Raw genomic sequence first — 23,341 nt, 5'->3', positions numbered from 1 at the left:
TTCTTAGACCCTTTGACAAGAGGTGAACAGGGTTAGCTGTTGTTGGCTCAAGTGGTGCTTCTGAGGTCTTAGGTTTGATTTCTAGGTAGACCAGGAAGCTTTGGTCTGCTCCACACCCAGAGCACGTCCTCTTACAAACCTGTGCCACTGTTAGTCACAGGGCAGTGACACAGGAGGGATAGGGTAGAGAGAAATCAGTACAAAATCATCCCATGACCGAAAAAAAAGGGAAGACATGAAGAGTTAGTGACACTGTCTCAAAAGCTAGCTTGTGAATGAACATCATGAAAAGAACTCCCAATTTTACCATCCGAGCAGCTTTGGTGGAAGGGACATTTCACTATGAATAGATTTTAGTTTAAAAACCACCCACTTTCTCCCATGTGTCCCAGATGCCTTACACCAGAACCGGCCCTTCCTTTGCCAAATGAGGCCCCAGTTCCTCCCCATCAGGACCCACCTCGCCCTTCTCATTGCGGATGAGTCGGTTGAATTCTTTGCCTTCCAAGCACAAGAAATCATCCCCAGGTGTCACAATGCCACATTTGGTGGCGATGGCCCGGGCTGTGTTGATGTTGTCTCCTGTCACCATTCTGACAGTTATACCAGCTCGTTTGCATTTGGCAATAGCTTCTGGTACCTGTGGGGAGTGAGGCAAGAGGAGAAGGAGGTAGGGCTGGTGATGGCGGCAAGCTGCCCCTGTTCAGCTGTCCCTTCATTGTGGACAGGAGAAATACCTTAGAAACAGTGCCCTGGGGCACAGGTTAAGTCTGGTCATTTTCACCTTGCTTGGTGCTACCTCACTTTTGTCCTACCCATAATTCCCCACACTGGAATTTGCCTCGTTGTACCACAAGTTGAAGGGGAAACTGGCTTCAGGAACCAGCTGTAAAAGCTTATTCTCCTGATTACAATTTAGACTACTTAGCTGGGCACGTACTGCCTTTTGAGATTTGGCCACTACTTTCCTTTCTAGCCGACATTTTTTACCACTCTCCACCCTCCCTGGCCCATGCTCCAACCATATCAATTTTTTGTAGTTTTCCAAACGAATGACACCCTTTCATGCCTCTGGGCTTTGACAATTGATAGCCCATCTGTCTGAACTTCTTAGAAGCAGAAGCTTTCAATGCTCTGTAGTCGAGAATAGTGTTCAGCTATTCTAGGGAAGCTCAACAAAAATGTGTTGATTGAAAGAAAAGTGGGGCCGGCCGAGTGGCTCAGTTGGTTAAGAGTTGATGGCTTGGGAGCACGAGCTCTGAGCAGCAGGGCCGCCGGTTCGGTTCCCACATGGGCCAGTGACGCTGCGCCCTCTACAGCTAAGATGGTGAAAAACAGCTTGACCTGGAGCTGGGCTGCCTGCCGGGAATGGCTGGCAACGGCGTAGGCTGCAGTGGGGCTGCAGTGGGCTGCCGCGAGCTACCGTGAGTGGCCGGCAGCCAGCGAGAACTGCCGTGAGCTGCCTGCTGTGAGCCGCCGTCCAATGGCCGGCGACCAATCTGTCTCAGCCGGGAAGAGCACAATGATCATAATACCAACATGGGCCAGTGAAGCGGTGTCCTTCACAACTAGACTGACGAACCAAAGGACAGCAACTTGTCTGTTCCCCTCCTCCACTTCCCTCCCCAAAAAAAGAAAGAGAAGTGGCTAGAGATAAAGCTGGTGTCCTGGTTAAGTCAGCCTCCTAACTATTCTTAAGAACCAAATGATAAGCCCAGCGAAACCTATGCTTCTCACTCCACACAGCATTACCCATAGGAATGCCACCTTCTGAAATCAGTTCAGGGCTCTGCAGCAGTTCTGTGAAGGCAGAAGCACAGAAACAGCTATACTTTTAAGTGAGAAGCAGTTAGGTAACTTGTGTGGGTCACAAGTAGAAACAGAACCAGTACCCTCGTTCCCATGACTCCTGGTGGGTTCCCAGTAGGTCACACTGGGCCTGCACATGGGCCAGGGGCCGCTGGAAGGCTTCCATCCATGTGTTCTTGCCCCTTCTCCAAGCGAAAGCCTCACCTCTGGGCGCACGGGGTCCTCAATGCCCACCACTGCGATACAGGTCAGTTCGGTGAGGATTTCGCTCTCATTGTCCCACGGGGGCTCCACATCATTGAAATCTCGGTAAGCTAAGCAGATTGTCCGGAGTCCCTCAGAGGCCATGGGCTCAATGACAGTGCGCACCATCTCATCTCGGTCCTTATTCTTGAATGGCACTGCTTCTCCTTTCTTGTCCAGGATTCGATTACACCTGGGGAGGGGCACAGTTAGAGAGCCGCATCCCCGTTCCCAACCAGTGTGACGCTCTAGTCTTTTATAGACATTCTGGCAACTTTGCATTACTTATAGACACTGCTCCAGGGCCAGAAATCCCTATTCATTACCCAGCTGGGTCCCTTTTTCTAAGGGACCTGGAGACGGGTAAGGTCTACATAGGCAGAGCGTGTGATTCTCCCATGTCATCTGTTCCTATTCATATGTGTGCAGTCATTTGTGGATCACCTCCTCTTTCGAACTTCGCAAAGGCAGAGAGACTTCTTTAGTCCCCAGTATCTAGAATAGTGCCCGGTGGATAGGATGTGTTCAACAAGAATGTGTTCATTGACAGAAGGTGGCTAAAGCCAAGCTGGGATACTGGCTAATTCAGTTGCTGGCCCTATATCCATGCAGGTCAACTGTTAATGACCTGTGCTTCTTCTAGCCACTTTGATTAAGTTATGTAACTTCCCTGCAATTACCGTTGAGAAGAGAAGGAAAAGGGGCCATGGAACTAACATTTCTAGTACTTGCTGTGTGCAAGCTGTTTTCCGTACACTGACTCATATAATTATAGTAACCCTGTGAGACGGGTGGGTATTACTATCTGTTTTCAGATTAGGAAATGGAAGCTTGGATGGCGTAGGTCTGAATCCTGGCAGTATTACCTGGAGTAAGTTACTCAACTTCCCTGTACCTGTTTTCTCATCTGTCAAAAAGAGACGATAATAGTATCGACTTCACTGAGTTGTGAGGATTAAAGAAAATGAGCCACCCAAGGCACTTAAAAACAATGGTTGGCCTAAGTAAATGCTCAGATACTAGTTACTGTGTCACACCTGAAGGAGGGCCGTGCATCCTTCAGAGGGCTCAGCACGGGGCATGGCACCTAGGCCTTCCTGAGGGAGGATCTGGAAGGGAGGAAGGCAGGGAAGGCATGCTCACTTGCGCAAGATGATCTCGGAGGCACCCTTGCTGTACATGCGGAAGCCGCCGCCGGGCTTCTCGATGACGGTACTCATGGACTTGCGCACTGAATTGAAGGTGTAGACCTTGTAGAGCTTCTCCTCGGGCACCTCACTGCGCACCGCGTGGTAGTCCTGCTTCAGGTCCGTGACGAAGCCCAGCAGTGCACACTCCGTCTTGTTGCCCACCTGCCGCGGCAGGCCTCCCTCCTTTTCCGGAGGCTGAGAGAAAAACATAAAAGGGACTTTTGAATAAGATGCCTCGACCAAGGGGAGAACTCAGGAAGGAAAGCGCTCCCCTCAAAACTTTCACACACGCAGAGCCCGAGGTGGGAGGTGGGCAGCATATGTTTTCTTTCAAGGTAGACAGTGGTCAGTGGTGACTGGTCCCTGAGACATCCAGGGCTTAAGGGTTTTTTTTTATTATAGTTTGCCCTGGGGTTGGTGCTGGTGGCTCACCCCGGGGGTGTGGGTCTTATTCTAACACTGTCCTCCCTGAGTTTCTGGAAAGTGAGTAGTACTTGACTCCTGATGAGCCCAATTTTGCTATCAGCATGAGGTCTCTCTCCCTGGAGATTTTACCTTTACATGGCAATTGAAGGGCATTTCACAGCCATAGATTCCTACCTGCCACTCCCCCATCTACTCCCTAACCTAGTCTTACCCTAAACACGTTCACTGAAGAGTGGAAAATGTGATGTGGGATGGTAACACAGGCAGAATGAACAAGAGAAAATGAATTGTCTCGGGGAAAATGAATGTTCTCTCCCACCGCCCATTCTGAGTGTCCAGACAAAGGAAGAGCTTACCAGGATCTTGGAGGTATAGGCACTGTTGATAGAAATGCCGTTGACAATAAGGTCCAGGAGCTTGGGCACAAGGGCATCAGGGCTTGGGAGCTGATGGTAACGGGTGTCTCCGATATAAGCCTGTACCACAGTCATGCGATTCATGGTCAACGTGCCTGTCTTGTCAGAGCAAATGGCTGTGGCATTGCCCATTGTCTCACAAGCATCTAGGTGCCGTACTAGGTTATTGTCTTTCATCATTTTCTACAGAGGACAAGAGAAAAGACTTGAGAGGAGACCAGCTGAGCTCCCCCCAATACAGGTCAAAGGCCATTTCCTAGCCAACATCTCTCCACATTTCATTCTCTTGTCCCACACAAAGATGCAGGATACTATTCTTGTGAATCCTCTTTAGATTCTACTGGGTCACTTACACACTAATGCACCTGATCATGATGGTCCCTCCACAGTGCCAGGGACTTGTGCTCTTATGAGATGCCACCCAGAGTTTACAGGGCACAAATGACCTCTCCTTTTATTTAAGGCTACGTGGTACTGTCCCCCCATCTCTGTCCTAAAGGAAGTATCATTCCAGACTCACCTTCACAGAGTAGGCCAGTGAAATGGTGACAGCCAGTGGCAGCCCTTCGGGCACAGCTACCACCAGTACAGTGATGCCGATGATGAAGAACTTGACAAAGTACTGGATATAGATGGGGGTGCACTCGGCTAGCCACGGTTTGCGCTGTATCACGAAGTTGTCAATCACGAAGTACAGAATCAGGATGAGAACGGTGATAGCAGACATGATCAGACCTGACAAGAAACAAGTCACATGAACTCCGGCTTGAGGGCATTCCTAAGGCCCCAGCCAGAGACATATCAGCAGAAGCTGCAATCTTTGCTACCAATTTTTATAACCGCTACATCTAGGAAGTCATACTACAATCTCCTACCCATTCTCTGCTGCTTGTACATGATAGTGTAGGGAAAAAGACACAGGTCTCACTTTCCAGAGACATTGCACTAACTTGACTCATGGCTTTAGACTCGTCGTTGACTCTCTCTGGGTCTGTTTTCTTATTCATAAATAAGGCAGCTGGTCTAGTTTTCCAAAATAGTATTCTATGATTCTATTTTAGACCTACCCTCTTCCTATGATTCACAATGTAGTGACCATATTTGACTGTTTCCTAGTCGTTTATCAATGTGGACTTCTCCTGCAATAACCTGCGAATGCTGGGCAATTCACAACCTGTATACAGCAATATCCCTGTGGTGTCAGCACATCACCTACAAGACCAACCCTTAGAAGGGTGCCTCCCAACCTTTGTTCTGAGTGGCATAGATGAAAGAGACAAATAATAGCACATATTTATATAGTGCTTACACACTATGGGCCAGACAAGCACTTCACATTGACTCATTTAATCCTCATAACAACCCTGAGAGGTAAGTTACGATTATAATCCCTATTTCTGAAGAAACTAAGGCACAGAGAGGTTTTTGGTATGACACACTGGTAGGGGACCAACCATCCTGGATTGCCCTGAGACTGAGCAGTTTCCTGGGACACAGGACCTTCAGTGCCAAAACTGAGACAGTCCCGAGCAAACTGTGACAGTTGGTCATCCTACACACTGAGGTAAATGGGAGAATCTGCTCAAGGTCTGAAAACAATTGGCCTAGGGGCTCCAACTGCCCTGAGATCAGTATCTGGGCCCAGCAGTACCTACATCTGTAGCACAATACCCGGGGAAAGCTCTGCCTTAAAAGCCATAGTCTGGTTTGGGTCTTCACTTTTCCTGAGGGCCCGATGACTCAGCGGGATCCAAGAAAGGCGAGAGGCGATCAATGACTATCAATGAAAGCATTTCTTTTGCACTTGGCTTCTTCATCAGGTTCAGGGCTGAGGTGAGGCAAGCAAGGTGCCTGTGGTATAAAACTGAAGGGGCCCTCACTCTCAGGGTGGCACAAGGCACCCCATTTGCCTCACCCGAGTCCTGGCCTGGCTTGATGTGTAAAGTAATACAACAAAGGAGATGAGTGGCCAGCCATCCGGAAGCTTATCCGTCCTACAGAGCAAAGCGGGGATTAAGAGGATAACAGGAGGGGTTGGGTGGAATCTGTTTAATGTTTCAAACCTTGAGTGTGTGCCAGGCTCCATGGCTTGATTCCACACCTGCAATTCCTCTCATCCATATCTAGTTTATATTCTAGAGATTTCACAGTCATCAAGATGAGCTAGCTGGGTAATAGAGCCAAATGCATAGGCTAGACTAACACTGTCCGATAAGGTAGCCACTAGCCACATGTCGTTATTGACCCATCGAAATCAGGCTAACGTGAACTGAGGAACTGAATGTTTAATTGTGTTTAATTTTAATTAATTTAAAATGAAATAGCCATATATGGTTAGTGGCTACGGTCGTGGACAACACAGATCCTAGCTACTCAGAGTGTGTGCTTAGTGGGTCAGTGGCATTGGCCTCACCTGGGGCTTGTTAGAAATGCAGACTTTCGGGCTCGGCCCTAGACCTCCTGAATCAGGTACTGCGCTTTAAGAAGGCCTCAGGTGAACTGTACACACATTGATGTACTAGGCTAGACTACGATTATGGTAAACAGAGGGGTAGGGTGTGGGGGTCAAGAAGTAATTAGACAGGGATATAAGGGAGTACCTGGCGGGGGGCGGGGTATGTCCAATGAAAGAGCAATCTTCCTTTTGTTCCCTTCTCCAACGCCCTCGCCCCACCTCACCACAAAAAGAAGGTAGAGGAGAGAGAATGCACCAGCAAGTGATGGAGAAGCCACCTGCTCTCGCAGTACACAAGCAAGAGTGTCTTTAGTGACTTTTCCTCTGGAAAGAGCCTCTGAGGTCACTCTCTTCCTTTTCCCTCCGTCCTTATTTTGAATTTATGGCTCTGTGCCTAGCCTGATGCTACTGCTCTGCTAGGGAACTACCTCTAACAAACTGCCAGCCTTCTCTGCCCTTAAGGAATTTACAAGCTCACACATGTGACAGGTAAGCAGTTATTAAAGTCTCCCTTCTTGCTAACGTAAATCTCCCATGTTATGATATAAGTTCTTTACTTCCCGTTTGTTTGGATGAAAGAGACCCAAGGGCCTTTAGCCCTTACATAGAGGGAAACATTTGTCTCTGGAAACCTAGGGAGTGGCCAATGGGTGGCAGAGGGAGGGGACATGGCTACCTAGACTACACTAGCCACTCGCAAGTTTTAGCTTCTGCTAGACGCGGGTGGAGTGGAGAGAAAGGAAGTAAAGCAGCGAGGATCCGGAACAGTCTTGATAAACCACAATGGCCAGAAGGCTCTGCCCTACTCACCAGCTTTCCCGATCTGAACAGCCAAGCGTGTCAGCTTGCCCTGCAGCACTGACTTCTCCTTCTTAGGCAGCCTGGACACCTTTTTCTCCTTTTCCTCATTATCGATCCCCTCCTGGCTGTTGAGTGGCTGGATTTCCAGGGCCACTCCATCCTGAGTCTTTGCTAGGGTGTACACACAAATGGGACAGGTGAACAGGACAGGTAGTAGCACTGAGCAACAGGCAGGTGGCAATCAGAAAACCTGTCTTCTTCCTGTATACACCTTGGACCCCTGACATGAGTCCTAACCGCCCTCACCCCATGCCAGACAGGGTACTTGCCTTTGACCCTCTATTAGGGCCTGTGGAATGATATTCTAACAACTGCAGATGACACAGGGGTGCTTTTAGGTTATGAATTTCCTCGGCAGTGGCAACTTCCAGGCCCCCCGCTGAAAGCCCAAGCCAGGTTTATTCCAGCAAGAGGATTAGTCATGCCAAGAGCTATTACCAACAAACATCCTTTCTGTAACTCAGTGCTTACAACAGTCAATCTTTATTGCAGAAAGGGATAGAAAGGGAAGGCTGACAGATGTTTCCAGAGCATAAGGGTCCTAGTTTGCTCTGTTCAAAGGTTCCTCTCTCTATGTATAGGCTGCCGGGAAAGAAACACAGACCCCAAACAAAGGGTGCTCTCCAGTTCCTTCTTATATCAGTTGAACAGGGGAAGGAAACCCCTTGCTCCCTTGCCTGACAAAGGTATGGAGGGCCAGAGTGGGACCTGGGATTAGTCTTCTGGGGGAGAGGGAAGAAGCTGGTGTGGGGGCCCCCCTGTAACAAGAGAAAGCAGGGATAAAGACAGACATATAAATCCACTTTGCATTAAAAAGAAGAGTTAAAGAGACCTGAAATTAAAGAATTAGTTCTGTGGATCCCTGGTTCTCCGACATGAGGACTTTATTTTTAAAGACTACTATGATGTGGGTGACAGAGGAAACCAATCTCTGGAAGCTGTCTCAAGAGAACAATTCTCGCTGGCTCCCACCACCTTCTAACGTCACTCCTGCAGCGCTTGGCCCTTTAGCTTAGGATGTCCTTCCTGAGATACTGTCTCTGCTGTCAGACTCACAAACAAGACAGAGACGGATGTCAGCACAGTCACCAAAAAAGAAACACACATCAGATCAGGAGGAAGAAAACAGACTGTGGAGAGAACAAAGAAAGAGGTGAAGAGAGAGGCATGGAGAAAAGGCTCTCTCTAAGCACCCCGAGACTAGCAGAGAAGGATTCCAGACCAGAAGAGGACACCGATGAGGAAGCTAGCAAGAGGAGGGTGCAGGGACTGCCCACCCAACGCCCTCTACCATAAGGACCCTGAAGTCTTCCAACCCAGAAACTGATGACCATTGGTGTTTAAATCAGGCTGAGGGCAATGAGGCAAAGAGTTCAGTACCCTGGGAAGAGCAGATCAATCCTACACACTCCCCAAGAGAAACCTTGACATGAGATTCCCTGAGCCAACAGCAGAGGATGCTGTTGTCCCATATTAGATTGGGACTGGGACCTTGGGACCACCCCCAAATCTCTGCACCTTCCTCAGGATGAGGTATCTGGGCCACAGTAGCAGATAACAGATTTATGGCAAGGAAAAGGGAGAAGGCAGATGGCCTGGAAAGGTCTGGTTTGAGTGCAGTCAGGTAGAGATGGTAAATGAGTGGGTGGACAGGTTACCTTTGTTGCGATTTTCAGGGACTCCTTGTTTTTTACCTGTTTGAACAAGAAAGAAAAAAGTGGGGTGGAGACCCAAAGTGACTATTAAGAGATCAGATATCCAATGTGTTGGTCCTGCTCAGAGCCCAAAAGGGCGACAGCAAAAGGGTTGAGTTGCAGGGAAGGGAATGTGAAGGAAGCTCAAATCTCCGCTTACATCCCTTCTCAGTGGAGGGGCTCTCATGAAACCGTGGGATATGGACCACACCACTCACGCAGGTGAGTGCACACACCTACACCAAGCTGCTTCCTCCTAAGAGCATGGCTGCTACTGGGAGGGTGCTCCTGGCCTAAGTCACAGCACTTGGAGAAACGGGGTGAGGGGTTAGGAAGTGAGAGGTTTGAACTGTTTCTGCCTGATGGCAAAGGTCCTGCACGGCGTCTCCACGTCAGTTCACCAGCACCAGGCAAGCTCCCTCCTTATTCATCTGCAGGTAGCTGCAAAAACGAACAGCGTAGTACCGGAGGGAGTTGTGTTTTACTTCCTTTTCATAAACTACCCTCCACTAAACAGCCCAAGATGGTCCTCAATCTAAGCGGTCGAGTCCTTCTGTCCTTCAAGGAAAGGAGGAGTGCTTATGAAAAGGTGTACACTTGGTTTTACTATCTTTCTCTCATTCACCTTCTGTTTCTCCTTCCCTCGGAAACAAGTAAATGGCAAAGAAAGGACTAACTTCTGGGTGGACATTACCTCTGTTTGCTCACTCTCCTAGCTCTGTCTCTCTTCCACTGACAGCCCATGGTTTCAGCAGAAATCCAGTTTCATTTCCTGGCCATTTTCTTAGCCCTCATGGTTCGTTTAATCCCTCATGTTTGAGGAAGAAAGGGACAGGGGTTGGAGGACTACAGAGGGCAATTGGGTCCAGAGCGCCTAGCCACCTCATTGGAGGCGGGCTTTATAACTCACCTCTTTACAACCAGGAATCGAGGCTCAAATGCAACCTGATTTGGGAGCCTAGAGCCAGGATCATATTTTCCTCAGAGCACCCTGGAGAGGCAGGGTTGACATCTTTCTCTCGGCAAGGGGTTTGGATGCCTGCACTCTTCATCCAGCAGATTCTTGCATCCAGATCTGCTCCCTTGCTTCCTAGTTTACCCATGGGGATGGAAGGGAAGAGAATCTCATTCTGAATGCCCTTTACCTTTCTTCTTCTTCCCCTCCTCTTCTCCTTCACTGGCCCCCAAGAGGGTAAAGATGATTCCAGTCTGGGAGTTGACACCCACAGCGGTCACTACCATCCGGCCAGAACCTTCCATGACATGGGTCCCTGTATGAGAAAGGAGAAGATGGGAGGAGTGTTGTTTTTTTACACCTAGCCATCTGAATCACAGACTTGGAAAAAACCAGCCCCTCTTCCTCCTCCACAGATAATGATATACTCAGCAGAGAGTAGAAAAAGGTCGAGAGCCGGGACCATTTAAAATAGACCAAGCAGGGGAGACCAGTTAGCTCAGCTGGTTAGAGCTCAGTGCTGATAACACCAAGGTTGCCGGTTCTACCCCCACATGGGCCATTGAGTTGTGCCCTCCACACCTGGATTGAAACAACTACTTGACTTGGACCTAGTGGGTCCTGTAAAAACACACTGTTCCCCAATAAAATTTAAAAAAAAAATCTTTATAAAAAAAAATTAAAATTAAAAAAATAAATAAATAAATAAATAAAATAGACCAAGCAAATTGGGGGATAAGGAGGTAAGTGTGTCTGCTTTAGGGTAAGGCTCCTTCCACCACCATCCACCCCCAACCGGCAGAGCCCTCCCAAGGCCCGTACAGCACTTGCTTTATAGAGAACTTCTTTTAGGTTACCGGATATACGTCTATTCAACCCACTAATGTGCCACTGCCCGATATGAGCACAGGGGCAGGAGATGGGGCAAGGCCAGAAGAGACAGCAGGATCTGGATTAGGTCTCTGCGGCCTGGCTGTCTTGGAGGCAGAATGGGAACTGGGGTGACCACAGGCAATACCTGAAAGCAACATGGGGTCTCTTTCCACAGACTTCTTGACGTGATCCGATTCCCCAGTCAAAGAGCTCTCGTCAATCTTGAGATCATTTCCCTGGATCAGGACCCCATCTGCGGGCAGCAGGTCACCTAGTGCACAGAGGGGAGACGGCAACAGGGAAAGAGGGGAGGTGAGAGCCTGGCAGAGGGTGGGGACCACCCAGCCCCATCTCAGCGCTGCCCCCATGGGTTCTGCACAGAGACAACGGCCCAGGGTGTAGCTGGAGAGCCTTTGAAAGACAGCTTCAGCTCCCACAACCTGGGACAAGACTCCTTTCCAGGTACGATAAATTCAAACAATTACTGATCCCCAAACACCTTCCCACGGCCTGACTATTATATACTTTTAACCTAAAGACACACAGGGTACAGGCTGATAATCTTTTAGGAGAGCTTCCGTGACTTCTTTCTTTGAATTTTCTTCCTACGACCTCCTTAAACACTAACCTGGAAGCTAACACGATTTGGGGGCCTATCTCTTTGGGTCCTCAGCAATTCCTAGCCCCCTTATGCCAAAGGACCTGGCCCTCAAATAGGGAAGGTGGCATGGGTGCGAGAAACACGGGGCTCTCACCATATTTGATTTGGGCGATATCACCCACCACGATCTCAGCCACAGGGAGCTGGATGATGTGACCATTTCGGATGACGGAGAATTTCTGTTCCTTTTCAATGCGGTTCTGCAGCCCCCGGAACTGCTTCTCTTTGCTCCAATCATTGAAGGCCGTCACTAGCACCACGATGATCACCGAGAATAGAATGGCTGCCCCCTCAATCCATCCGGCTTCTGACTCCCCTTCATCTTCTGGGCTACTTACAGGTAGACCACACTCTAACCCAGGGAAAAGAGAGAAAGAAAGGATCACCTAGGGGCTTTTGTTGACAATAAAATAGGGGTAGTGCTTCTGAAATCCCCCAGAATGGCAAGTCAGGGATAGAGAATAATAAAAAATAAAACTCTTGGGTGGTAGAGCTATGCTCTGAGGACAATGGAGGACAGCAGGATTGGGCATCATTTCATCACCATAAAACTATTTATGGTAACCCAAAAGAAGCAAATGACTAAATAGCACAAAACACATCAATGCAAATTATAGGCAAGTCACATGTATAGAACTTATTCCCAACATGGTCAGGCTCCCACTGCTATGTCACAAAATGCCAATAATATTGGTGGGGTGCACTTCGAGAAGCAGGGCTTTGTTGGTTGGGTAGCAGTAGAGGATTTGTTACATTCAAAATAAGAATTTGATGGAAGAAGGGGGAAAATATCCTGAATCAAAATGGGTTGGAAGAGTAGCTTATTAGCTATTTGTTGGTTTTCTTTGGAGAACTCACATCGGATAATGGAAAACTTTTAAGCTATAATCTGTCAGCCACAAACACTAAGTGCTTTTTGGTGGTTATGGAAAGAACCAGATCAGAGTCATGCTGGGCTGTTTAAGATACTCACGTTCATTTTCTTCACCAGGGGGGCGATAGAAGGACAGGACCAAGGAGATGATGGCTGCGATCTCCAGGATGATGAGGGTAACATCTTGAAGGGCTTCCCACACTAATTCTAAAAAGGTCTTGGCCTTTTTGGGTGGGATTAAGTTCTGTCCAAATACTTGCTTACGTTTCTCCAGATCTGCCGGGTTCCCAGATAAACCTAAAAAGGACATAGGAGTGAGATGAATCGGTGAGAAAAAAGGGAAAGAGATGAATGATAGAAGAAGGCAGTGAAAAGACCCCTTGCTTCCTGATCTGCCCAACCATGACTAGTGTGACTAACCACACCAATTTGCCCAGGACTCATGGGGTGTGAAACTTTCAGTCTAAAAATGGGCAAACTGAGACAAGTTGGTCACAGGGTCCACTCACTCACTCCTCTTAGTCTCTGGGGTAAGCTAACCTAGACCTAAAACTTCATCTCTTCCTTACTGAGTATGCTCCAGGCTCCAGTTCTAAGAACACAAACATTAAAATGTTTCCTGGGACTCACACAGAACTTCTGTCTCACGTTAACACGTAAATGCTGGTGATGATTTAAAAACAGTTAGCTTGCTTTCCATGCTACCCAGAGAGAGACCCATATGGCATTGTTCTCTGTTCCCACACACAACTTAAAGGGAATCTTTTACAATGTCCAGAGCCCTTGATTGCCTACAAGTGAGGGAGGGGGATGTTCTCAAATTCCTTGCAACAGGAACCCACTTAGGTGGCACCAACCTCGACTTCCAAGTAGAACAGCCCATCTACAAACGGAAAAGTGATGGCCTCTACATCATAAATCTGAAGAGAACCTGGGAGAAGCTTCTACTGGCAGCTTGTGCCATTGCTGCCATTGAAAACCTGGCTGATGTCATTGTCATATGGTCCAGGAATACCGGCCAGTGAGCTGTGCTGAAGTTTGCTGCTGCCACTGGAGCCACTCCTATTGCTGGCCACTTCACTAACCAGATCCAGGCAGCCTTCCGGGAGCAGAGACTTCTGTTTAGTGGCTACCGATGCTGGGGCTGACCACGAGCCTCTCACAGAAGCGTCTCATGTTAACCTGCTGACCACTGCAGACTTTCCTCTGCGCTATGTGGACATTGCCATCCCTCGCAACAACAAGGGAGCTCACTCCGTGGGTCTGGTGTGGGGGTGCTGGCCCAGGAAGTTCTGCGCATGCGTGGCACCATCTCCCGCGAGTACCTGTGGGAGGTCATGCCTGACCTCTACTTCTACAGAGACTCTGAAGATATTGAAAAGGAAGAGCAGGCCGCTGGTGAAGAGGCTATGACCAAGGAGGAATTTCAGGGCGAATGGATGGCTCCAGCTCCCGAGTTCACTGCTGCTCAGCCTGAGGTCGTAGACTGGTCTGAAGGCGTGCAGGGGCCCTCGGTGCCCATTCAGCCGTTTCCTACTAAAGACTGGAGAGCTCAGTCCACCCCTGAGGACTGGTCTGCAGCCCTCACTGCTCAGGACACTGAATGGGTAGGAACAACAATTGAGTGGTCCTACGCTATTCGTCCACAAACTCTTAAGCAAAATGAAAGTAAGGTTTTTGGAAAATAAAGAGTTTCTAAAAGGTTAAAAAAAAAAAGTAAAATAAAAATAAATAAAAACAGAGTTAGTTTCCATCCATTGGCTCACACACAAAAACCAGAAAGAATAAGCTATCTGCTCAAGGTCATGCTAGGAGGCTAGGGGACATAGCCCCACTAGTCCTGATTTCAAGTTCCAGTGGCTTTAGGAGATCAACAGAACAGAGGCTCTGAGGCTCCAACTCTGGGCATCCCCTTTGAGCACACATACCTTTCATTTTCTGTCACACACATATAGACATAAACACACACCATTAAGAGGTATTAGTTTTCTACTAAGTACTGTGTACCTAGAGAAGTACCAGGTACTAAGACAAGTACTACTATTCAGAGTGAATAAAAAGAGAACAAAAAAGGTGGAGCTACAAAGTCAGATAGTACACCGTCCTTGATTGCCAGCATGCTCCCACTAACACACATATATGCTTAGATACCTGCGTGAATGTGCACACATTTTCTAGGCATGTTCCCGGAGAGAAAAAGAATTATTCCTAGTGCCTTCCTTATCATTAGGCCTCTCTGCTGGGCCCCAAGGATTTACACTTTAAGGGAAGGGAGGAAATCCTAAAATTTCAATTACTGCCAGTTGGCATTCATCAAGTTGTTTACACACAGCAGCAAATTAGCCCAGGTCTTGGCACTTGAAGTTGTTGGCTGCACTGTTTGATGGGCTCCCCACAGGCAGGGTGTGGCAACCTTTGTTGTGAAAAGGTCAGCAGCTGAGGAGGGTTAGAATCAGAGGACCAGGCCACTCACAGAATCAGAGGATGAAGGTTCACACAGAGCCCAGGGAAAAGCAGATGACAGGATGCTACAAGAAGAAAATGAAGACACTGACGCCAGAGCGCTTCTTCCGACTTCAGTGACCATGCAGGGTATTCCACTGGTGGGGAGATGGGGGCGTAGCATGAGGGCAAACATCTACTCTCCATCTCCATTGAGTAAGACCCAAGAGTGTTCTTAAATGGCAAAAGGAGAGATTTGGGTTAGATCTAAGGAAGACATTTATACAGAAAAAGATTTTGAAAATGGGAAAATAGGTACCCAAGAGAGTGTTGTTTGCAGGGTCTGAGACGGCTTCCACTTCTCCACCCTGAAAACAGAACCATCAGGAGAGATCCTCGAGATACTCATCTGTCTGGGAAGGCAGATGCGGGACCCTGCCTGGAGGTAAAATGGGGTGAGCTGGCACCCACACTTGTGGAGTCGAGGGTTGGAGACCACTCTACCTGCTAGCGCTTAAGAGAGGAAAATAGGAAGCTTGATGGGGAGGCGGTGCCCGATGTTCTTACCCCCGGCCTCCTGCCTCCTAGTTCCCAACTGCACCACCCTGGACTAGAGCTGAGCTCTGCAGGGAGCAGGGTTTGGCCAAAGCACGCAAAGCAAGCTGGGCTGCCTCCCAGAGTCTCCCGCCTCCACCACTCTGAGAAGCAGGTTCCCAGCAGGGAAAAAAAAGCAAGGGCCTGGGAAAGGAGTGTTCCTGGCTGGCAGAGGTAGAGTTGCCAGAGGGCAGGGCCTTGCTGGTCCTTTCTCCCCAGGGACCTTAGATGGCAAGTCTGTGCCAACTGGGGACTGCTGTGCTGGAGAGCCAGGTTTGCTTGAGGGAAATAGGAGTTTTGATAATTTGTTAATCTACCTGGGATGTTTCTCAAGAAAGCAGGATTCACAATGTAAAGAGAGAAGCGGCCTTTGTTCCCTTCTTTATAAGGGTGGGGACAATGACTATGAAGGCAAACCAAGACATCTGATATAAGAGCTCATCATAAAGAACATCCCAATAGCTTAATGACGGCCCAATAACAACAGAAGTCGAGCCAAAAGCACCCCTTCTGAGGTAGCCATGCCCCTCTGTTCTCATATTAATATTGGGTTGTTGGAAAAGTCATGATGTATTTTTACAACGAAAAACATAGAAAAAATACGTCATGACTTTTCCGACAACCCAAAATCTTATAGTCATCTTTGACTCCTTTCTCCCTCTCATACACTAATCCATTTAGTCAGGAAATCCTGTCAGCTTTACCTTCAAAATACAGAAGGTGCCAAAAAAAAAAAAAAAAGCATACACATTTTAAAAAAGGAAAAAACTGTATTAAAATTGTAATACTCGATATACACTGATAACAAAAGATGAATACAAGTCAGTGTATACATTTTTTTTGGCACCCCCAGTATATCTCAGGTCCACTCATTCCTTCTTTCCCACTGCTACCATCCTGGTCTAAGGCATCACTCTTGCCTGGATTACAACTGTCTTCTAACTAGTCTCCCTGCTTCCACCCTTGCTTTCCTGTTCTCATTCTCTTCTCAACAGAGTAGCCAGAATATTTTCAAACCCAATCCATGACACCCATCTACTCAGAATCTTCTGGTGGCTTTTACTTGGAGTGAAACTGGGCACCAACAACCCCTCTGGGAGCCCCCAGTCCCCCACCCCTTAACTCCTACAATTTTCCCTTGGTCACTGAGATGCAGCCAAGCTAGCTTTCCCACCAGTCTGTGAACGCACCAGACATGTTTCTATTTCCGGACCCCTGTTTTCTTTGCTCAGAATTGTTTCACTAGGTAGGGCTCATTCTCTCACCTCCTTCAGGTCTTTGTACAAATGTCACCTTAGTATTTAACACCATGACATCTCTGCCCTAGCACTTTCCATCCCCCTTATCCTGCTCAGATGTTCCCTCTACGGGTCTTCTCCCCTAATCTATGATATGATGGATTCATTTATTCTGTTTGTCTATCCCCCTCCATGAGGGCAGGAATTTTGTCTTTGTTCTGTAGGTCCACAGCAGGGCCTGGCACATGGTATGCATACAGATTTCTTGAATGAACTGAATGAATGAGTAATAAATAAGTTTGCTAACAATGATCACTCTGTGCCAGATGCTTCACCAGGCGCATTTGTGTCTTCTCACATTCAAACATTGTAAACCCTATGAAGTAGTTACTATTAACTCCATTTTACACATAAGCAAACTAAGACCTGGAGAGGTGATATAACTACTCAAACCTAGTATGTGGCAGAGGCTGCATCACTCCACAGGAAGCAGCTGGATGCCAACCTACTTGTAGAGGGGCCAGGGTATAGAGGGAGAGCACTCAGCTGAGGCTTCATTCTCGGGTCATTAATTGGCCTGGGTTTGCCTGGGACTTTGCGGGTTTTAACAGTGAAGCTCTCGCCTCCTGAGAACTCCCCTCAGTCCCAGGCAAACAGGGAGGGCTGGTCACCTACTTCATTCGCCAAGGGGCAGACTCACATGCTGTTTTCCTCTGCACCTCCAAGCAAATCAGCCCTGTTCCTGTTGTTTACAATTGGGGTGAATTAGTCCTGTCTTTTTCCTGTCCTCAGGGCTAGTGACACCAGGTTTGTCAGAGTCCAACCTATAAATTTTGTACTTAATAAAAGGTTCATTATGGCCTTTTTCGGACCCAAGCAAATAAAAAGACACATTACGGAAAACAAAAAAGGTTAGGCCTTGCTCTTACCTAGATGCCATCAAAGTCACATCCTTACTTCCTTTTTGCTCTTTTCTCGTATCTATCTGCTCCACCTTAAGATACTCTAAGCTCTTCAGTAGCTACCTTAAGAAGCGTGTGGCTGTCCCAGTTCCCAGCATGCCCTGTGGCAGGGAGGGGCAGATTGGGCTGTTAGCACAGTAGCCTTGGGAATCCTCACTCAGATATGTGGCATGGCACAGAAAGCCATGTGGGACTGGGAGCTTGGCCAATCCCCAATTTTGGGCTTTTTATTCCAATTCTTCCCGCCTCCTGAGAGGCTATCAGGGCCTGATCTCAGCAGCTGTAATTGCATATTCATACTTGTCCAGCCCAGGAAAGAGTTTTTTTCCTTGGTTTCTGCAGTTGCATCTGAAATACATCTTTTCCTGGAGAGGGAAGGAAGACTTGGTGGGGAGAGAATGCTGGAATCACAGAAAAAGGGTTTCCCTTAGAAATACATCAGAGAGAGAGAGAGAGAGAGAGAGAGAATCTTGTCCCCAAGAACATGAGATAAAAAACTCCACCCAATCAGGAGTGCTTCTGGCCCCAAGAACCAGACTGAACACATGAGCTGGGAGAGGTGACAAGAATGTCAGGCTGTGAAGTCATCGCCCCCACCCCACGCTGGGGAGTGACACAGCCCCTGCCCAAGCTGGAGGGAGACAAATAGGCAGCAGTGGAAAATCTGTGTCTGCTGTGAGCCTGTGCCAGGACCCAGAGTTATGGAAGAGAAGTTGCAGCTCAGCCCTCAGTGGCCTGGCTCCAGCAGGGAAGGGCCAGAGCCAGCCTCCCTAGGAGGCCCAGGGCTGTCAGCAGAGGCAAACTTATCAGAGCCAGTTCAGTCCTAGAAAGGGTGGGGCTGGGTTGGGCATCATGAGGGACTTCCCAGCTGTCTGAGTTATGATATCTTGCCAAAGAGACAGCTGAATCTTCTCCCACACAGATAGTATAAGGGAGAGGTTTCTCTGGGTTGATTTGGAGGCAGTCCCCTCTGGTATGTGAGAAGAACAGACACCAGAATTCTTTTCAAATCCCACCTTAAAAACCCTCGATTAGGGGGTGATGGGGAGGAGAAGCTTCAAATCAATGTAGAAACCTATAGGCTTTAGCCAGCTCCTGCTGCTAAGCAAGTGCCACTCCTTTAACAACGAAGAATAATTTCCATACTTCACATTCTCTAGCTTAGCACATCCACAGCTTGGGGAGCGCTCTCTGTCTGCTGGACTTTCAACTCCTAGAGATAAAGCAATCTCCTCCAGGTCATAGCAAAAGGATGACGGACTTACAGAAGAATGCCCCTTTTCTCATTTTCCTCAAAACAGCCCTCTGAGGTGGGCACTTCCTCCGAGAACATTCCCCTTATCTGGCCCTCTGTACTATGCCTGTTTTAAACATTCCAACTCCGGAACAAATAAAAAGCTCCCTGAGTGCCCTCGTCAGCCCTCTGCTTGGCCACCTTCTCCCACACTGCGCACGTGTGCTTCCATGCAGCTCACACTCCCCAGTGCTCACACCTCCGAGCTAAATAAGAGCAAAAGCTCCACTTCCAGGGTAGACACCGACCTCAGTCAAGGAGGGACTGTCGTCTTACTTCCCATCCCCAGAAGATGGTTCATCGCAAGGCAGCACCAAGAAGGTTCAAATCAAAACAAAGCTTGCAGCAGTTCCTACGGAGCTGCCAAAGGGATGTGGCACAGAGGGCTGGCGGAAGGGGAGAAAGCAGGGAGGGTGCTCAGGTTCAGGCAGACTTAACCACAGTTCCCATCAAGATTTCTCTGCCCCCTGCCTGGTAGCATTATGCCAGCTAACCCAGAAGTCCAGCTCTGGGCGAGGAGGGGCTGGATAGAAAAGAATTCAGAGCCTGGGGTTGTACTGGGAAGAGAAGGCCAAAGGCAGTCAGGCACTGTTGGCCTAATTCAGCCCTAGGCTAAACCAGACAGGGAACTCCCAGGATGCAACAACGTGGAATTCCCTGCAGGGGGCTGGGGAAGGGCAAAGGGAGGGCCTTTCCCTCCTGTTTTTCTCAATCATCCAGCATATGGCTGTGGCTGCTGCTTCCCCCAGGCTTTGTGTAAACCTTTCCCACCCCTCTACCAAGTAGCAACTGGCTTTTATGAAGCTACTAGGCTTGCGTGAACTACTTACACATCACAGCGTAACTGCTTTCTGGCTGTTTGAGGTGGTCTGTCCACCTCCACCCTTTCCCCTCCTTCCAAGATATTCTTTTGGCTTGAGTCTCTCTCACATATGCCCCCCACCCTTTTGTTTCCTTAACTTTCCTCCCCTTTTTTGATCACATTCAGCCCTGTTTCTGTTTGTTGCTGAATGCTGTGAAGATGAGCACCTCCAGGTTTTCTCGAGTCTAACCAACTCTTGGCTACTAGAGCAACTCCTTTTACTCCAACTAGCCATGTACATTCAAGGAGCACAAGCCAATATTCAACTAACATTAGTGTGGGTCACAATTAGGCATTTTATCAGGCATTAAAATATGTGGGCAAAAAAGGGGCTCTGTAATAAATCTAGCTAGAAGTAACCCCACAAGGTGATCTGATCATAAATTCCTAATTGGGTGGTCATGTTGGGTAGTCACTCCTCAGGCCTGTAACTCCCAGTAGTAAAAAGCTATCTTTGCCTTAAGCAAGTCCTGTCCATTGTTCTTGTGCATCTAGGACCTAGATTCTAGGTTAAGGCATCTTTGAAATGTCTTTTTCAGACCCCTCGGAGGGGTAATCACCCTCAAGAAAAAACATAGTCTTGTTAACTATCCTTTAATCCAATCCCCACCTTGCTCTCTCCCACCTTCATGTAACCTTCTTTATGTTCCTCCTTAACTCCAAATAAATGTATAAAAGAACTTACAAAACTGTCCATCTCTAGAGCATATGAGATCTGGCATGTAGTCAGCTTGGCTCAAATAAACTCTTACAAAAATTCTTTAGAGGTTTGGACATTCTTATGTCGACAAATACAAAACTTAAATTGTCTGTGCTTCTGAGATTTTCTGTTGCTGTCTTAGCATGAGGCAGCAGAGCATTAAAGAACTGTGAGTCAGAAAACATGAAATATTCCATTCCTGTGGTAAGACCTTAGGCAAGTAATTTAAACCTTTTGGCCTGTTGAGACAGAGAGAGTGAGAGAAAGAGAGAGAGGATATATGAATTAAAATTAAGTCTCATCTGCCTCTAGAATTGTGTAAATCTATAGTAATAAAACCATGTTAGTATCAGAAATGTTATAGACTCCAAGTTCCATAAGGCCGCTTAGTAGCTATGGTGAAAACAAACAAACAAAAGAAAGGCTTGGCGAGTGGCTCAGTTGGTTAGAGCACAAGCTCTGAGCAACAGGGTCGCTGGTTCAATTCCCACATGGGCCAGTAGCTGCACCCAAGCAGAACTGTTGCTGAGCTGGTGAGGGTGAGGGTGTGTGCTCTTAACAACAAGGTTGCCGGTTCGACTCCCGCATGGGATGGTGGACTACGTGTGTGTCTCCTCCCGCAAGAAGATTGAAAGCGGTGGCTGGACTTGGAGCTGAGCTTGCACCCATCACAACTAAGATTGAAGGACAGCAGCTTGACTTGGAGCTGATGGGTCCTGGAAAAACACAATGTTCCCCTCCCCAATTCCCCAATAATCTTAAAAAAAAAAAAAATCTGTCAATCTATACTACAGATGCTATTAACCCAACAGAAAATAAAGGAGAAGGGGCATACTCTAGGAACCAATCATCCCAATCTTACTTTACTTTGGTTTCTAACCAACAGAATTCAAGCACCAGGTAAATTTCTTTATTCTTATTAGTCTGCAGATGCCTTCTACAGGTGATAAAACCATGCAAGGCTGTCAGGCACTTCAGTGTGGTCTTCTGTGAACAGGCTGGCTTTTTATAGTACCAGTTCACTGGGCACCTGGATATCAATGCTCTTTTCTCAGCCTGCCCAACTACACAGCTCAGCATCACCCTTGTCTGGGGAGACTCCTGTGTCATAGCTCTTCGGTGTCTGCTTTTCCTACCCCATTATTCCTTTCTCACACACAAGGAGGTCATTGTTGGCCTTGGGGAGCTAAAAATTACTCATGGAAAAGTTGTTTTCTGACACTCTGACTCCCCAGCTCAAGGACCAAGATGATGGTAAATCTTACACCGAAATAAATCAGGAAACATATTTATGATCTAAGAAAGCAGGAGAATGGCAATTGGCAACTATGCCAATGGTAGAGGTAATAGGATATAGGCATGGCCAGGGTCTGTGGCAACAGAGGCACCTGTCATCTGAAGGGCCGGCTTTCAACTACAGGTCTGAAACCAAGACTGGGAAAGAATCTAAGCATATTAACATTTGATATCTGGTGTTGAAGTTAAAGTAGAATATATGTTGGCCTTTGGGAAGGAAAGCTCTCTGGGAATCAGGAAATAAACAGTAGGGACTATGACAAAGAATTTGGAAATTTGGGAGGAAAGTCTGGATCCTGCTGTTAGGAGCTTCCTAGGTTCCAGCTTATTTGGACTCCTGAGTTTCACTTTGTGAGAGAAACAACTGATCAAAAGCAATCAAGAACAGGATAGAAAGGGGAAAAGAATGATCTGTCTAAATCCTGATTGGTGCATTATCTAAGTGAAAACATAATAGGAATAGCCTCTTTTTAAGGTCAATACTACTACAAAAGTGGTAAAGGAATCTAACTGACAAGAAGTAGGCAGTGCCAAAAGGCAGTCATTAGATACCAGCCATAAGACTGAGCCACATGAAAGCAACTAGGCCCTGCCATCTCAACCAGATCTCTTTTTGACATCAAGAGGTGACCAGAGGAAATGGACAGTAGTTGAGTTACATGTTCATAGCCTCTAGGGATACAATAACACATTGCTCTCCATAGGCACTCATTTTCTGGCAAGTATCTTCAGACACATGGACTCCGTTTTAATCTGAGACAACTAATTTATTGAATCCCCATTATAAACGAGCACTGTATATACATTACAGTATTTAATCCCAACAACTCTCTGTACTAAATATCATTTTCAAAGGAGAAATGGCCTCAGGGAGGCTGAGTAAACTGTTCAATGTTATTCAGCTAGTAAGTGGTAGAACTGGTATTTGAACTCAAAGCCTATAAGAAAGGAAACTGAATTCTAGAAGTAAAGAAAACATGTCGTGCAGCTCTCAAATTGCAAAGAAAACAAGACATGGACAATGTATAGATATCTGGATAAAAATCTCTCTCTCTCTTTCTCTCTCTCTCAAAACCTAAAGAGTCTGGACTCCAAGTCACTAACTTATAGCATTGGCTAGGGGTCAAAACTTCTTAGAATCAGCAAGAAATATGATGTGGCCTCCAAGGAAGGCTTAGGACTAGTATACCTTAAAAGTCTGAAGGCATCTAAAGGATAAGATCTTTTCTCCACCTCATGCTCCTCAACCATGGCCTGCCTGACTGATAGGACCAAACAAGAACCTGTGACAGAAGTGCTGAAACCAGGAAAAAGTGAGAAAGAAAGATTCATTTTGTTCTTTCTCCATTTTGATGAGGCAAAATTTCACATTACCATGGCTCACTGGGCAATTGGGTTGAGCCAGGCAAGAATAAAACTGGATTTTCATATTCTTTTAAGTGTAGATTAAGAATAACTATATTAGGGCCGGCCGAGTGGCGCGATGGTTAAGAACT

The 23,341-nt window shown here is 47.3% G+C and overlaps 1 protein-coding gene and 1 pseudogene across 6 annotated transcripts in view; one reads left to right on the top strand and one right to left on the bottom strand.

The window, feature by feature from the left end:
• Positions 1-23,341, bottom strand: part of ATP2B4 (ATPase plasma membrane Ca2+ transporting 4) — a 92,991-nt gene that overhangs the window by 24,063 nt on the left and 45,587 nt on the right. For 4 of the 6 annotated variants that reach the window (XM_019649679.1, XM_019649682.1, XM_019649677.1 and 1 more), the window contains exons 3-13: positions 12,557-12,754; positions 11,678-11,935; positions 11,068-11,193; positions 10,240-10,365; positions 9,059-9,094; positions 7,350-7,511; positions 4,605-4,819; positions 4,025-4,267; positions 3,196-3,437; positions 2,014-2,245; positions 461-640 (exon numbers count right to left, since the gene is read on the bottom strand). In XM_019649679.1, the coding sequence (XP_019505224.1) occupies positions 461-640; positions 2,014-2,245; positions 3,196-3,437; positions 4,025-4,267; positions 4,605-4,819; positions 7,350-7,511; positions 9,059-9,094; positions 10,240-10,365; positions 11,068-11,193; positions 11,678-11,935; positions 12,557-12,754 (2,018 nt within the window). The remainder of the gene's footprint in view (positions 1-460; positions 641-2,013; positions 2,246-3,195; positions 3,438-4,024; positions 4,268-4,604; positions 4,820-7,349; positions 7,512-9,058; positions 9,095-10,239; positions 10,366-11,067; positions 11,194-11,677; positions 11,936-12,556; positions 12,755-23,341) is intronic. The other 2 variants (XM_019649678.1, XM_019649681.1) reach the window with 1 other exon arrangement.
• LOC109386488 (40S ribosomal protein SA pseudogene) lies at positions 12,770-16,077 on the top strand (annotated as a pseudogene).

The sequence above is a fragment of the Hipposideros armiger genome, unplaced genomic scaffold (genome assembly GCF_001890085.2).
Source record: "Hipposideros armiger isolate ML-2016 unplaced genomic scaffold, ASM189008v1 scaffold_134, whole genome shotgun sequence".
In the NCBI taxonomy this organism is placed as follows: Eukaryota; Metazoa; Chordata; class Mammalia; order Chiroptera; family Hipposideridae; genus Hipposideros; species Hipposideros armiger.
The sequence above is the reverse complement of the archived record's forward strand: the minus strand, read 5'-3'. Positions and strand labels throughout refer to the sequence as shown.